Genomic DNA, 17,159 nt, shown 5'->3' with positions numbered 1-17,159 from the left:
ATCCCCTCTTGTAAAGATGAATGTATACTGTACAAACTTTAGTGAGCGTTTTGCCCTATCTTGTAAAGATGAATGTATACTGTACAAACTTTAGTGAGCGTTTTATCCCCTCTTGTAAAGATGAATGTATACTGTACAAACTTTAGTGAGAGTTTTATCCCCTCTTGTAAAGATGAATGTATACTGTACAAACTTTAGTGAGAGTTTTATCCCCTCTTGTAAAGATGAATGTATACTGTACAAACTTTAGTGAGCGTTTTATCCCCTCTTGTAAAGATGAATGTATACTGTACAAACTTTAGTGAGCGTTTTATCCCCTCTTGTAAAGATGAATGTATACTGTACAAACTTTAGTGAGTGTTTTGCCCTATCTTGTACAGATAAATGCATACAGATACCTGTATCTGCATTTTACAAATACACGTACGAATAATTAACACATCTTATTTTTTCAGCTGCTGGGTCTTATTTTGTCTATCGCTCTCTTCAAAATGATCGATTAAACAAGACAGTCTCCACTGTGATTTGTCGAGGATTTTACATACGTAGAAAAAAAAGAAAGGATTCTTACAAGTGCTTTTTAATTCATTTACTACTTCATGGAATATGATGCCTCTTTAGCAAAGGCATATTGGTGGGTATTTCAACTCGCGCACCAGTATTATACGTACATCGTGCGTGTTGCACAAGAATCTCGTAAATGTTTACGGTTACTCGGCTTGTTTCAATTGATACAAGTTGTCTGCTAGATTGAAAGCAACAGTTGATTACTCTACCTTTACAGGTGTCTTGTTTTGACTGGCAGACAGTTCGTACCATGAGGTATTGTCTTAATTGGCAGACAGTCGTACCATGAGGTACTGTCTTTATTGGCAGACAGTTCGTATCATGAGATATTGTCTTAATTGGCAGAGAGTTCGTACCATGAGGTACTATCTTAATTGGCAGACAGTTCGTACCATGAGGTACTGTCTTAATTGGCAGACAGTTCGTACCATGAGGTACTGTCTTAATTGGCAGACAGTTCGTACCATGAGGTACTGCCTTGATTGGCAGAGAGTTCGTACCATGAGGTAAAATTCCTCTGGTGTTTATATTGTTTTAGGTTCATCTGAGAGATAAGTAATTTCTCTGTTGTGTAGATATCATTATTGATAATAACTTGAATAAAACACCGTGCTGTGTCTGTTGATCATGGTTATTAAAAATACATAATTATATGCGCTGTATAACTAAAAAACGCAATAGCTTTCGCACTTTGTAAAACGTGCAAAAGCTTCTGCATTTTTTAAATATACAACGCATATTATTGTGGACTTTTAATACCATTATTGATGATGATAAGAGATACAGATAATATTGCCAAAGAGTAAAACTTCAAGTAAACTTATTTTATTTTCGTTTATTCTCCGGTTTTGATATTTTCATTATCAATTTTCTTTACTAGAGAAAATTTATATATATTTTAAAAATCGTGAATCTATCAAATTGATCGAAAAACACAGTCTGTCTGGATGTTAATTTTAGTCGAATGTTTTCAAGTTAATTGGAATATTCCTTAGAGTATTTTTAAAAGTTATTGATAATCACGTAATTGTCTTGTGCCCTGGTTGAAATCTCCTTAAAAAGTTCTTTTATATTTGATGCATTTAATTAGTTTGTACGTTCGGGTAATCTAATAAGAACTAATGCTTCAAATACAAACGTATGGGCACATACATTGATATCTAGTTATATCAGATTTTAAGTAATACTGTGGTATTTAGTATATTAAACGTTAAATCATCCCCTAATCGGTGAATAGATATTGGTCGTTATCTCTTGACTACTGTTGGTACGTCTCTATTATTATTGTGCGTTTGTAAGTTAAGCTCAATGAGCAGTACACACATCTCTGCCTTTTAGAATCAGAAGACAAGTCTCATTGCCTTGCTTATTGAATCCTCCAATTGTTCCTGTCCATTTATGATCTCAATATTTTTTCAAGTGACTTCATCAACAGCTGTATTGGGTACTGTATTCAACTGGTTACGCTCGAGTTGTTTTTGTTACAGGTTTGAACACCTTTTTTTAGAGCGATTCGTCTTACGAAACTGTCTTTTGATCTAAAATTTAAAATATGAAATCTTGAATTTTAGTAGTCAAGCACTGCTGTTAGTACAGACTTTGTGCTTATAGTGTGGACTATTCAAATTAAATTTTAAATTTTAGTACATACAGTAAAGCACTTTTATAAGTACTGACTTTGTGTTTATAGTGTGGGCTACTCAAATTAAATCCTAAATTTTAGTTCAGTAGAGTACTTCTATAAGTACAGACTTTGTGTTTATGGTGTGGCCTATTTAATTAAATCTTAAATTTTAGTACAGTCAAGCACTTCTATAAGTACATACTTTGTGTTTATGGTGTGGCCTACTTTAATTAAATCTTAAATTTTAGTACAGTCAAGCACTTCTTTAAGTACTGACTTTGTGTTTATAGTGTGGGCTACTCAAATTAAATCTTAAATTTCAGTACAGTAAAGCACTTCCATAAGCACAGGCTTTGTGTTTATAATGTGGACTACTCTAATTAAATCTTATACACGTACAGACTTTTTATTATAATGTGGGATAATCAACTTCACCACAAAGATCTAGCTAACTAGATCTACTGCATATAAGCAAATCAAGATCGTTCTAGCAGATAACTTTATCGAGAGAAACTGTGAGATCCAGTGAGATTAGTTCCATGAAAACAAGAGTGAATGAAACAGTCATTGCTTTGTAAAATCAGAGGATCCTTTTGCCTTGCTTAGGTTCAGTATTCTTGAAATGGTTCATCATGTGATATAGTTAAGACAATGATGATATAGACAATTTTTAAATGTTATCTCTGTTTATTTATGATAGATTATATTGTGCAAAATACTTTATTATCATATATGTAATTCTAATATAAGATTAGCAATATCATATTCAAGATTTCTAATGTTCACCAAATACTGAATTAGTTTTTTTTTAGAAAGTTCTTGACGAACACAATCTCAGAAACACCAGTAATAGATTGGTACAGTTGATTTCATTAATTCCAGTACACTTAGAGGGATGCTAAAGAGATGCCTGGCAACTATTTACAGTAGCAGATAAGGTTATGTTTAGCAAAGGAGAATATCTTGGTCACGTTGCCTATGAAACAAATTCACCGAGCTTGCTAACATGTGATCAAAAGCATTTTTATCAAGTTTACGAAGTGTCGTTAAAGCCAAGAAGAATATTTTTTCTAAGCAGCACTTCGTAAAATTAATGAAAATTCTTTAGATTACTTGTTTACAAGCTTGAAGACTTTTTTTAACAGGCAGTGTTACCAGCAGCTTCTCTTTTACTAAACACAATGTTACCTGGTATTATTCACAGCTGTCAGATCCGGTTAGCAAGTTTTTCTAAATGAGAAAAGGCAAAGTTCTAATAAACTGCAGCTTTTAAAGGGCAACCCATTAGATAAAAAGGCCAAAAATATACCATTAAAGGCCATCCCTTTTTCATATTACTAAAGGCCAACCATTTTCAAAAAGGCCAAAAAGGCCAACCATTTTCAAAAAGGCCAACCATTTTCAAAAAGGCCAACCATTTTCAAAAAGCCCAACCATTTTCAAAAAGGCCAAATTTTAGGTTTTTATCCTGAAAAGGCTCCCCCTGGCAAACCTGTACCAGATATCTCTTAAACTTCCAGTGAAGCGTACCAGAATTAATGAAGCCATCTGTACGTTTGCCTCTTGAATATGAAATTGTTAAAATAAAGGCTCTGTTTTTTGGTTTCCATCCAGTGTAATGTGATGTGTTTCTGTGTCATCGCTCTGTATTTTTGTATTTAATAAAGAAATAGGGTAGGAATTACTGTAGATTATTAACCGAAGGAATTTCAATGTTCAAAAAGTCCTTCTGTTAGACATACGTACTGTGTAATATTACTTGATGTTTGTTATTGATTTGGTTTTTGAAATGCATTTAGACATTATCCAAAGACTGAGTCTAATTACTTTGTATCTTTCCATTCAGACTATTGTATTTTTTTCAGAGAATTTTGGAAATGAAAAATTTTGTAGTTTTTTCAGAGAATTTTGGAAATGAAAAACTGTTAAAATATGGTTATGAAAATTATTAGAAAGCAAACTACAATTAATTTGACGTTACAATATTATTGGCAAATGTTTGCATCGATTTAACGCTGATATTCTTTTTGTGATTTACAAAAAAAAAAAAAATTCTTGGGATATTTACGTTATGGTAGTTTTTTTTCAGAGAATTTTGGAAATGAAAAATTGTTAAAATAGGGTTATGAAAATTTTTAGAAAGCAAACTACAATTAATTTGACGTTACAATATTATTGATAAATGTTTACATTGATTTTTACAGTAAAATTTTTGTTTTTATCAAAAAAAAATTTAGATAATTTTTGGAAGTAAAAAATTGTGAAAATATGGCTCTGAAAATTATCAGAAAGGAAACTACTATTACAGTAATCTAACATTACAATATTATTGGCAAATGGTTGCACTGATTTTTACAGTAATATTTTACTGCTTGGTTTACAAAAAATTCCTTAGGACATTTAGGCTATATAACTTTTTTCAGATCATTTGTGAAATTAAAAATTGTGAAAATATGGTTATGAAAATTAACAGAAAGCAAGCTACTTACTGTTAACCTGACATTACAATATTATTGGCATTAATTTTTACAGTAAAATTTTCTGTTTAATTTGCTAAAAACTTTCTGAGATCTTTTAAAAGAACTGCTAGTTCTGAACATATCATTATACATTTGTAAATGCTGTATTATAGGCTACTGTTTAGTATTAAGAAATGATGGCATTGAAGGATGCCACTACCTTTTAATTACTTTGAAAATAAAAATTCTTAATTGGAAAAGTTTACAGATTTGTAGGATTCATAAAAGTTGACGGATGATGATTATGATTTTGGTGATATTTCGGTAGAGCCCCACCCAGCGCCATTGTCGCTTGCCAGTACATAGGAGAACATATTCCAATTGAAGAGGACAATATTATGAAATCGATCGAAGAATCCGTTAAACTTGAGCTGGAATGAAGGACTTTCTTCATCATGATTGAAGAAGTCTTCACTGGGCTGAGCAAAAACCATTAGATTTCGGTAATATTTCGATAGTCTAATGGTTTTTTGCTCACCCGTGCGCTCGCTTCGCTCGCGAAAAAATAGTAACATCAAGCTCCTATATACTGGCAAGCGGTAAAAGGTGCTGGGTGGGACCCTGCCGAAATATTACCGTTTTTTTTTTTTTTTTTTTTGGTACTGAAAAAGAAGTGTTTTTTTTTTTTTTTTAAATAAGCTTTATGTGGACTTACAATAAGATCAAGATTTATGCATTGAAAAGTTTTTTTTTTTTTTACTTGAAATATAGAAGTGTGTTTTATTCAGCTTTTCAAGTATGCCAGCAAGGTCTAGAGTAAGGCGTTAAAAATTTGTTCTTTTACTAAAATGCCCAATTGGAAAAGTTTAGTTTTTCAGGATTTAAAAGGATTGAAGAATTATTATTAAAGTTCAATGTTTATCTTGGCTTTTACGGTACGTACTCCTAAGTATATACTGTATGTAATTCATTCACATATTATTGAGTGATAGAATTTCATCCATTTTTAGTGTCATAATAAGATACAATTTTCATGTGAACTCATTTTCTTTCCTCTTAGCTTTTTTGTACTTGATATATATTTCAGTAAATGTATAGAAAGAAATATTATGATGCCAAAAATGAAGCTTATATTTACAACCAGTTGAAACACTTGAATGTACAGTAGTATACTGTATTTTTTTACTCCAATATACAGTACTATATTGTATTTTTTTTACTTTTTCTGGATTTTTAAAGATGAAGCCTAGTCAAGTATTTAAATTTTAAGAGAAAATAGCATTTTATTTTGACTTCTTCAAAATCATGACCGCCCTCTTGATTTAAGGAAAAGAGAAAAAATGGCCCTTTTATTTTGACTCCAAAATCATGATTATCCTCTTTTGTGATTAAAAAAAAAAACAGAATTCAATAGTTTTAGCAAAGTAAATTTTGTACTATATTTTCTTCTTTCCAAGAAAGATCAACTTCTTCATACAATATTTTCAAATAAAAGATAATCTAATTGATATCATTTGATTCAATAATATACACTTCAAGTTTTCCAACATACAAGACAACAAGATCAGATTACTCAATAAAGATAAGCTATCATTTGAATCAAATACACACTTCAAGTTTTCCAACATACAAGACGACAAGATCAGAGTACTTAATTGATATGTATGTGTGATTTCCAACATGGATATAGAGTCAACCACTTGTCATTTATGAAAAGGGCAACATTGTACATAATTGATAATATTACTGATCTTGTATACAGTCCTTCAGAACCTTTCATCAACTATTGGCTGCAATGCAACCTAGATTATAGATGGCTGAATATGTCATATCTGACCTTATAATGACATATAAACATATTTCTCAAACATCAAAATTCTTGTTAACAATAACATGGATATACAGTAATAAGTGACTGGCCGTATGAATTCAAGTACTGTACTAAGTTAAATTCTTAAGAGAATTTTACTGTACTGCATGCATTTGGTACGTGAAGGAAATTTTAGAATCCTGCCTAAGAATTTGGCAGAAATATTTCAATTGTTCGGAAAACCCTCCAGAAGTACTGTACCATAATTTTAGGAAATGCAGCATAACATTAACATCTAATAACTATCTATTTACCAAGGCACTTCGCCCAATATTGGGGGGTAGCCGACATCAAGCAAAAGAACAAGGAGGGAACCTTTCCTCTATCCACTGTGTAAGGGAATTTCATGTTAGTAACGCCATCTATTGAGTGGTTTTTTAGTTACCGTATTTTCGAAGTTTCTGTTTATTTTATCCTTGTATTTTCAGTTTCATAATAGACTTTGAAAGATAAGTTTTTATTTTCTTTAGTCACGTTATAATCACCTAGCCGTGCAGTAAGTGTATTAACTGCTTGTGTTTATATGGAATATTTTTATATCAGTTTTGTGAAATGTGTTAATCTTTAAAATTTTTGTCTTTAAAAGTGTATCTAAAATTGTTTAAGTGCATATTTAATTAAGTCTTTACGAATTGTTATTAATCATAAGTGTTGTTAAATTTCACAAGTTATGTTCTTTCGCTTTCAGCTAGGGTAATCCTCGACCCTTGGGGAAACAGTGCACGACCTTAAGCAATCCCGAACCAAGAGATGCACTTTTTATAAATGCTCGAACTATAATCACAGGTTCCCGCTGTTATATCAAAGCATACGTTATATAGGTGACTCTGAATCCGAAATCCAAATTGGTGTTATTTAACGTATGATAAATGTCAGAGACCCATGAACAGTGACTTGTGTTATGTTCTGTGTTGTAAGGGTTATTTTTCTCGAGCAATTGTTGAGGTATTTATTCGTAACAAGACCTTTGGTGATTTATTATTTTTGTAATGGATGTTAAAAGGGTGTCAGACAGATAAGTTAATTAATGGTTTATTGTTCGTCATTTGTTTATTTCTTTATTTCAGTATTAAATCTTTCAATTTCATAATCCATAGTGGTGTTAATAAATTATAAATTGTAAATAAACTTTGTTTCTAAATTTCTGAATTTGTTTTACCATACCTAATCACAAATAAGCAGTGCTATTTTTTTACCAGGGAAAAATGTCTAAGGAATTCCCTGACATTATGTGGTGTGCTCACCAGGGCTAATTTAAATATTTCCTTGTTTAATAGTGGCCTGCGTTACTTTGTGATTGGTTTGGTGATAGTCATTTATTTTCTATTACAACACATAAAAGTGCAATTAATTGGAGTGGCTGAAATTTATTTCGAGTGTGTGGGCATTTTAAGAATACGGCTGGAAGGTCGCAAGTGGGAGACTTCCGATAGTTAATGGAATGTAGACCGAATTCTTGAAACAGTGTCCGGTAACAGTTGTTACGTAAGAGTCCAGTTGACTCTAGAGATATACTGGTTTGACAATTTTAAAGTTATTGTTTTGTACTTCATATTTATTTTTATTAACTTTATTGTTGAATCTTGATGCTTGGTGAATGGTTACTGTTATTTAATGAAAGTGTGTGATTGTCCTTTATTCATAATAATTATTTCTAGTACAATTCAGTTCCCGCTTATTGTCATTGTGTAACAGGTATCTTAATGTTTCTTAAATTAAGTTGTTTGTAGGCAATGGTTAAAAACTGGATAATTTAAAATGGAATTTTATAAATTCTGGAAGGATGAAGGTTTGTCCATGGGACTCTCGGATGAAGCTCTTTTGAACTTTATAGAGAAGAAAATCAAAGATAGTGATGAGCGTGATAGAAGACATGCTGAAAGAGAAGAAAGGGCTTTGATGATTAAATACCAAGAAAATGAAAAGCAGAGGGAAGAAAATGAAAGGCAGAGGGCACATGAACTTGAATTGCAAAAGATCAGAGGAGCAACAGCTAACCCTAGCCATGTAACAGTTGCTGTGGATACTACTAGACCTCTTCCATTTAGTGATACTGATGATATCACCGCCTACCTAGTAAGGTTTGAAAAGGTAGCAGTTTCTCTAAACTGGGAGCGGAACTCTTGGCCAGTTCAGTTGGCATCACTTTTAAGAGGTAAGGCATTAGATATCTACACGTCGCTCTCAGATGATGTTACAAGTGACTATGCATCATTGAAGGAAGCTCTTTTGAAAGGATTCAAGAAGACTAGTGACTGGTACAGGACAGCGTTTAAAACTGCAAAAATGGATTCCAAGAGCACATATGAACAATATTTGAATATGTTATTTCGAAATTGACTTATGGATAAATAGTCTTAGTGTAACGAAAGACTACGAAGTTTTGAGAAACATTATAGTCTGTGATCAGTTCATGTCTACTTTACCTAAGGAAATGCGTCTTTTTCTTAAGGAGCGTAAACCTAGAACTCCAGAGGATTATTCATCATTGGCAGACACATATGCTTCAGCACACAAATGTTATCCTAAAGATGAGCAGAAGTCCTTTAGGCATAATGCGAATTTATCTAGTTCCAGTGACAAGATCAGTGCGAGTGAGAAACCAGAGAAAACTAGTTCGTCACGTCCTGGTAAGATTGCATGTTACGGTTGTGGTCAGAGTGGACATATTTCGAGAAACTGTCCTAACAAGGTACCCAAAAAGAAATCTGAATCTTCTCTTGAGATAGGTCAAGTTCTGGATAACACTGGAGTATGTGGACCTATGGTATGTGGAACAGTGAATGGTGTTACAGTATCTACAATACTTAGAGATACAGGTTGTACAGGAGTAGTGGTATCAGAGGATTTGATTCCTGAGCCTGGAACAAATTGTTCATATTCTACTCTTATTGATTATTTGGGCAGGAAGGACAGATTCCCTATTGTCAAGATTTATTTGAAATGTAATCTCTTTACAGGTTGGGTTGATGCTGTTCGGGCTCCAATAAAGTACTGTACTGTCTTATTAGGCAATATTCCAGGTGTACAGGACCATAATTTGTTTCCTCTGAAAAATACGGATTCTTCCATTGACGTAAATGCCGTAACAAGAGCACAGGTAAAAAGGAGAAATATTGTTCACCCTCTTGCTTTACCAGAACCATTTGATATATCCATTGATCATGAATCTTTTCTTAGAGAACAGCAGAATTGCAAAGCTTTGAAATATGCAAGAGAAATGAGTCAGTCTGGAGATGTCAAACGTTGCAAGAATGGTTTGCAGTACGAGTTCGTGATGAGAAATGGACTTCTCTACAGGAAAATACAGAAATGTAAAAAGCCTCAGTTACTGGGAAAGGAACAGTTGGTTGTACCAGTTAAATGCATAAAATTAGTTTTGCGCCTTGCACATGATATTCCGGTAAGTGGACATTTTTCTCATAGGAAAACCTTTAATAAGATTAATGAAATTTTCTGGTGGCAGGGTATGACGTCTGACATATATAAATATTGCAAATCTTGTGATGTATGCCAAAAATCTTCCCTTGTTGGAAAAGTAAAGAAGGCTCAGATGGTTAAATTACCAGTGATCTCTACGCCATTTTATAGAGTTGCTATTGACTTAGTGGGCCCGATTTCTCCTCCTAGTGAAGCAGGGCATAGATATATTTTGACTATGGTAGATTATGCTTCAAGCTTCCCGGAAGCAGTTGCTTTGAAGAACATAACATCTGAAGACATTGCAGAAGCCTTAATATCTATTTTTTCCAGAGTGGGAGTGCCGAAGGAAATTCTTTCTGACAGAGGACCACAATTTCGATCAGAACTTATGTTGCAAGTACACAAGTTATTAGGAGTGAAACCTCTTTTCAGTACCCCCTATCATCCTGCTGCCAATGGAAGAATAGAAAGGCAACACCAGATTTTAAAGAGTATATTAAAGAAAATATGTGAGTTAAAACATAATCAGTGGCATCGTTTCCTTCCAGCAGCACTGTTCGCCATGAGGGAAATCCCAAGTGATACAACAGGTTTCTCACCATTTGAGATTTTATATGGCCGTCAAGTGAGAGGTCCCTTGACAATATTGAAGGAACTATGGACAAATTCGGATATGTCTGCAGGGGAAACTGATCTTTATTCTTTTGTTTTGGAACTACGTGAAAAGTTGTCCGATGTTTCTGATTTGGCTGTTCAAAACATGAATATATCTTCCAGTACATATAAGTCTTATTTTGATTTGAAGAGTAGTAAGCGCCGATTTAAAGCTGATGATGAAGTACTTTTGCTTATTCCAGAAAAACAAGGTAAATTGCAGTTCTCATGGAGAGGTCCATACAAGATAATGGATAAGCATGGTCCAGTTGACTACTGGGTGAACGTAGAAGGTAAGAAGAGACTGTATCATATCAATCTTATGAAGAAATATTACCGTAGAGAGAATGTTAGTATGTTACATGTAGCAGATGAAGATATGACTGGAATGATAAACACTGTTAATGTTAACAAAGTTGCTGTTATTAATGCCGATGAGGATGATTATCTGAAAATTGAAACTGTGGATACCAATCAGAGTACGTGCAACATAAACCCTAATCTTTCAGATGTACAGAAAAATGATCTTCGTAACTTATGTCAGAAGTACAAACATGTATTTTCAGATAAACCAGGTAAAACTTCTTTACAAGAGCATAATATTAAGATTACGACTACTGAAACCTTTGTTCGTAAGTATTATCCAATTCCAGCTCATTTAACTAAGGATTTCGATGACGAAGTACAAAGTTTGCTTGATCTTGGAATAATAGAGCAATCATCTTCTAATTATTCATCTCCTGCATTGCTCGTCAAAAAGAAAGAAGGTAACTACAGATTGGTTGTTGATTTTAGAACTTTAAATGCAATTACAGATTTTGATTGTGAGCCCATGCCAAGCTTTGAGCAAGATCTTCATAAGTTTGCAGATTTTATGTACATTACAGAACTTGATATCTGCAAAGCATATCATCAGATTCCTTTAACACCAGAAAGTCGCAAGTATACAGCTTTTTCAACTAATCTTGGACTAATGCAATATGTAAGATTACCTTTTGGCCTTAGCACAGCTTGTGCTACGTATATTAGATTAATGAGGCAAGTATTGAAAGGTCTTTCTTTTGTAGTTTGCTATTTTGATAATATCTTTATTGTATCCAAAGACTGGAAAATTCATATGGCAGATTTGGAAACAGTCATATTGCGACTGCAAGAAGCAGGATTAACTGCTAAACCAGGAAAGTGTTTCCTCGGTTATGAAGAGATACAATATTTAGGATATGTAATCAACAAAAGGGGTATTTTTCCTCAACAGGATAAAATTGGAGCTATTTTGGATATGCCTGCTCCCACTACCAAGAAACAGTTACGAAGCTTTATTGGATCTGTAAATTTTTATGGTAGATTTATTCCAAATTTGTCAGATAAACTAATTCATCTTACGAAGTTTTTGAAGAAGGGTAGTTCAGAAAAATTTAATTTTGATGAAGATGCATTGTGCAAATTTAATGAACTGAAATCTTGTCTAACTTCTCCTCCGATTCTTCAGGTGCCTGATCTAAATAACATTTTCTGTTTAAGAACGGATGCATCGTCTACAGGTCTAGGAGCAGTTTTGCTGCAGTATATAGACGGTGAACCTTATCCAGTAGCATTCGCAAGCAAGAAACTTCTTCCCCCCGAGACTCGATATGCAGCTATCGAGCGAGAATGCTTGGCCATAGTATGGGGAATAAAGAAGTTTGAGTACTACTTAATGGGGAGAAAATTCCTCTTGGAAAGTGATCATAAGCCACTCATGTATTTAGAGACTTCAAAGTCTAGTAATGATAGACTAATGCGTTGGTCTTTGGCATTACAAGTTTATTCTTTCTCTGTTGTTCATGTGAAGGGTACCAATAATATATTTGCTGATTTGTTAAGTAGAGGTTAAGGTATTTTGTCTTTTCTATGAAATTCCATGTTATTTACCTTTTATATATAAAAGGCTTAATGGGGGGTTTTGTAAGGGAATTTCATGTTAGTAACGCCATCTATTGAGTGGTTTTTTAGTTACCGTATTTTCGAAGTTTCTGTTTATTTTATCCTTGTATTTTCAGTTTCATAATAGACTTTGAAAGATAAGTTTTTATTTTCTTTAGTCACGTTATAATCACCTAGCCGTGCAGTAAGTGTATTAACTGCTTGTGTTTATATGGAATATTTTTATATCAGTTTTGTGAAATGTGTTAATCTTTAAAATTTTTGTCTTTAAAAGTGTATCTAAAATTGTTTAAGTGCATATTTAATTAAGTCTTTACGAATTGTTATTAATCATAAGTGTTGTTAAATTTCACAAGTTATGTTCTTTCGCTTTCAGCTAGGGTAATCCTCGACCCTTGGGGAAACAGTGCACGACCTTAAGCAATCCCGAACCAAGAGATGCACTTTTTATAAATGCTCGAACTAAAATCACAGGTTCCCGCTGTTATATCAAAGCATACGTTATATAGGTGACTCTGAATCCGAAATCCAAATTGGTGTTATTTAACGTATGATAAATGTCAGAGACCCATGAACAGTGACTTGTGTTATGTTCTGTGTTGTAAGGGTTATTTTTCTCGAGCAATTGTTGAGGTATTTATTCGTAACAAGACCTTTGGTGATTTATTATTTTTGTAATGGATGTTAAAAGGGTGTCAGACAGATAAGTTAATTAATGGTTTATTGTTCGTCATTTGTTTATTTCTTTATTTCAGTATTAAATCTTTCAATTTCATAATCCATAGTGGTGTTAATAAATTATAAATTGTAAATAAACTTTGTTTCTAAATTTCTGAATTTGTTTTACCATACCTAATCACAAATAAGCAGTGCTATTTTTTTACCAGGGAAAAATGTCTAAGGAATTCCCTGACACACTGCTCCCAGCCTGACGAAGGATTCAACCGAGTTTGGCTGGTAACATTTCCTCTATCCACTGCTCCCAGCCTGACGAGGTATTCAACCGAGGTTGGCTAGTAACAGTTGGGAGTAATCAACAAAAATTTGACACAAATCCCTTCAGGAATTATTTTCATTTATCAAAGTACTGCATTTGGTTTTTAAAAAGTAATCTCTAATTTCTGATAGGATAAACTGTATTTATTTTATTTTTATCAAAGTACAAAACTTTTAGGCCAGCCCTATTAGAGTTAAACTTTTAGGCCAACCCTATTAGTGTTATACTTGTAGGCCAGTCCTATTAGTGTTAAATTTTTAGGACAGCCCTATTAGTGTTAAACTTTTAGACCAGCCCTATTAGTGTTAAACTTTTAGGCCAGTCCTATTAGTGTTAAATATTTAGGACAGCCCTATTACTGTTAAACTTTTAGGCCAGTCCTATTAGTGTTAAATTTTTAGGACAGCCCTATTAGTGTTAAACATTTAGGCCAGCCCTATATGTGTTAAGAATTTAAACAAAGTCTGATTATGCTATTTCATAACTAACGACTAGTACACATTGGTTGCTGGCATTTATAAATGAATATCTTTTATGGTCTTGGCATAGATATGTTCTGATTTTTATCATTTAGCTGGAGCACATTTAAGAGTGCCATTTTAACTTTTCGTAACTTCATACATTCATAACCTTAGTAAACACTTTTCAAAAACTGCCATGCTTAAAATTTATTTGATAAACTTTATTTGTAGTTCATCATGATTTTATCTTCATGGAAATTTCATATTTTTATTAGTAGATGCTAAAATCAATAGTAACACCAGGACCCATATAGTCCTGAGTAACACAATGGTTTGAAACACATGACGTAATATTTTTGAGCGGAGGGATATAGATATTTTTAAAGTTATACAGTACTTTGAATATTCTTATAACTTTTTCCTCTTGGTCAGCTGATACAGTAGGAAGGGAGCTAAACAGTACAGACCATTAGATATATTAATTTGTTTAAATATAAGATAAACATGCTTAATAAACTAATCTGTTCTGCTCGTTGTGGGGAAAAATAGGGCCTGATCAATTATTATATTGGTTCATTTACCATCTTAAAGGAAACTTTTTGCTATTTTTTTTTAAATGAAAAAGACATTTTTTATCTTAAATTATATGTCTAAGACACGAGACATAAAATTGTTTTTATTATTTATCAGCATTGGGGATAATATGTATACCTTTTCTGTAGTCTATTTCTGATCCAAGCCTTATGTTATATTTTTTTAAATGAAAAGGACATCTTTCATTTTCAATTATATGTCTAAGACACGAGACATAAATTTTTTTATTATTTATTTGCATTGGGGATAATATATATACCTTCACTGTATCTTATAGTCCATTTCTTTTAATGAGGCGCATTTGCACCGACTCGCAGCGGTGCCCTTTTAGCTCGGAAAAAGTTTCCTGATCGCTGATTGGTTAGAATTATCTTGTCCAACCAATCAACGATCAGGAAATTTTTCCGAGCTAAAAGGGCACCACTGCGAGTCGGTGCAAATCTGCCTCGCTAAAAAAAAAAATTGACTATAGTCCGAATCTTTTATTGGATTTTTTTCAGCACACCATTATTCCCTTTGATATAGAAGTTCCAGTTAGGCCATTCTAAGCCATTCTTTCATCTTTAATTATGTATTATAATGCAATATGTCATCAACAAAAGCTGTTTTTATCTACAGTGTATTTAGTATGGTTTTATATTAGATATATTTTGTCTGTTGCAAAACTCGTAGTTCTTTCTAATGTTTGATACAATGAAGTTTAAATTGAGTCTGCCTTACAGGGAACAAACATTTTAGTTATGTTTACAAATACAGCAACTGTAGTAGTTGTTACCTACTGTATTTTTAGAAATGGAGCCCATCGTACAGGGAATACATCCACTGTATTTTCAGAAATTGAGTCTGTCTTACAGGGAACTAGGCTAAACTCTGAAGGTCCCTGTATTGAAATAAACAAACATTTTAGTTATGTTTACAAATACAGCAACTGTAGTAGTTGTTACCTACTGTATTTTTAGAAATGGATACCATTGTATAGGGAATATATGCACTGTATTTTTGGAAATCGAGTCTCTTACAAGGAAAAAGGCCAAACTCAGAACGACCCTGTATTGAAATAAACAAACATTTTAGTTATTTTTACAAATACAGCAACTGTAGTAGTTGTTACCTACTGTATTTTTAGAAATGGACCCCATTGAACAGGAAATACATCCATGATATTGGAACATCAAACATTGATTTTTATATTACATATATTTTGTCGCAAAACTCGTTCTTCTTTCTAATGTGTGATACAATGAAGTCTTGATCTAGGTCATTATTGAGACCAAAGTCTTTTTTGCTTTTAAGATTGTTTTCTAATGCTGTATTAAGCCCTGTCCACACGATCGAGCGTGCCCGACGGGCAAACAGTGATACCAGACCACAATAGTTAGTAAGAATGAGGGTTAATGACGTCAGAAGCAGGGAAAACCACAGACAGGGATCTGGCATCATAGTGTGTTGCCATTCTTCTTCTTCTTTAGATTGCCCGGAGCTTCTCTCCGGACAGGGGTTTTCTGACGGTGCGTCTAGCCCCTAGGTGGTTGACGTTAGATCCCTACCTTTACTTTTCCCGCCTCTGATGTCATCAACCCTCATTTTCACTAACTATTGTGGCCTGGTATCACTGTTTGCCTGTCGGGCATGCTCGATCGTGTGGACAGGGCTTTAGATTGTTTTTTTTTTTAAATCTAGGCTTTGTTTTAATTGATATACTGTACAGGGGTACTGATTGAAAGTGCCCTGGGAGTTTTTAAGGCCAATACAGAGTAGCTGCATGTGAAAATCCTTTGTGCCTTGAATCTATTATTATCTATTATTGCTGATTTTGTTGTAAATGAAAATTGTGATATAATTTATTCCTGTCCAGTGTATTTGTATTTTTATTTCATTGTACTGTGAAATAAATGTATTATAATATTTCTCGGTTATTAACATGCAAATGATTTTCCTTGATTATGATTTAGAAATTCTATTAAACAATAAATTAATTATACATTGCATGAATGTGAATGTTAAGATATGTAGGAATCCTGCTCAGGCAGACAATAACTGAAATGAGGAAACTGGCAAATTTACATTGAATGCAACTAGGCAAAACAGTCTGATTAAACTATTATTATTATTATTATTATCAATTGCTAAGCTACAAACCTAGTTGGAAAAGCAGATTGCTATAAGCCCAGGGGCTCCAACAGGGAAAATGGCCCTGTGATGAAAGGAAACAAGGAAAAATGAAATATTTTAAGAACAGTAACATTAAAATATCTCCTATATAAACTATAAAAACTTTAACAAAACAAGATGAAGAGAAATAAGATAGGATAGTGTGCCTGAGTGTACCCTCAAGCAAGAGAACTCAAACCCAAGATAGTGGAAAGGCACTATCCAAGACTAGAGAACAATGGTTTGATTTTGGAGTGTCCTTCACCTAGAAGAGCTGCTTACCATAGCTACAGAGTCTCTTCTACCCTTACCAAGAGGAAAGTGGCCACTGAACAATTACAGTGCCTTAACCCCTTGGGTGAAGAAGAATTGTTTGGTAATCTCAGTGCTGTCAGGTGTATGAGAACAGAGGAGAATATGTAAAGAATAAGCCAGA

At 33.3% G+C, this 17,159-nt stretch overlaps 1 protein-coding gene and 1 long non-coding RNA gene across 3 annotated transcripts in view; one reads left to right on the top strand and one right to left on the bottom strand.

The window, feature by feature from the left end:
- Positions 1–3,553, top strand: part of Tsp74F (Tetraspanin 74F) — a 109,886-nt gene extending 106,333 nt beyond the window's left edge. The window contains exons 7-8 of one of the 2 annotated variants that reach the window (XR_011047014.1): positions 456–822; positions 966–3,553. Coding sequence is in view for 1 of the 2 variants with exons in the window: in XM_068391029.1 (XP_068247130.1) it covers positions 456–503 (48 nt within the window). In the remaining variant the exon portion in view is untranslated. Of the gene's footprint in view, positions 1–455 lie in introns of both variants that reach the window. The other variant, XM_068391029.1, reaches the window with a different exon arrangement.
- A 1,225-nt stretch (positions 3,554–4,778) lies between these two features.
- Positions 4,779–13,622, bottom strand: LOC137656764 (uncharacterized). Its single transcript, XR_011047015.1, has 2 exons — positions 13,483–13,622; positions 4,779–6,835 (listed from the first exon to the last, which is right to left on the bottom strand). It is a non-coding gene; the product is annotated as an uncharacterized lncRNA (long non-coding RNA).
- Between the last annotated feature and the right edge of the window lie 3,537 nt (positions 13,623–17,159).

This window comes from Palaemon carinicauda, chromosome 17, assembly GCF_036898095.1.
Source record: "Palaemon carinicauda isolate YSFRI2023 chromosome 17, ASM3689809v2, whole genome shotgun sequence".
NCBI lineage: Eukaryota > Metazoa > Arthropoda > Malacostraca > Decapoda > Palaemonidae > Palaemon > Palaemon carinicauda.
This window is presented reverse-complemented; position numbering and strand designations above follow the sequence as displayed.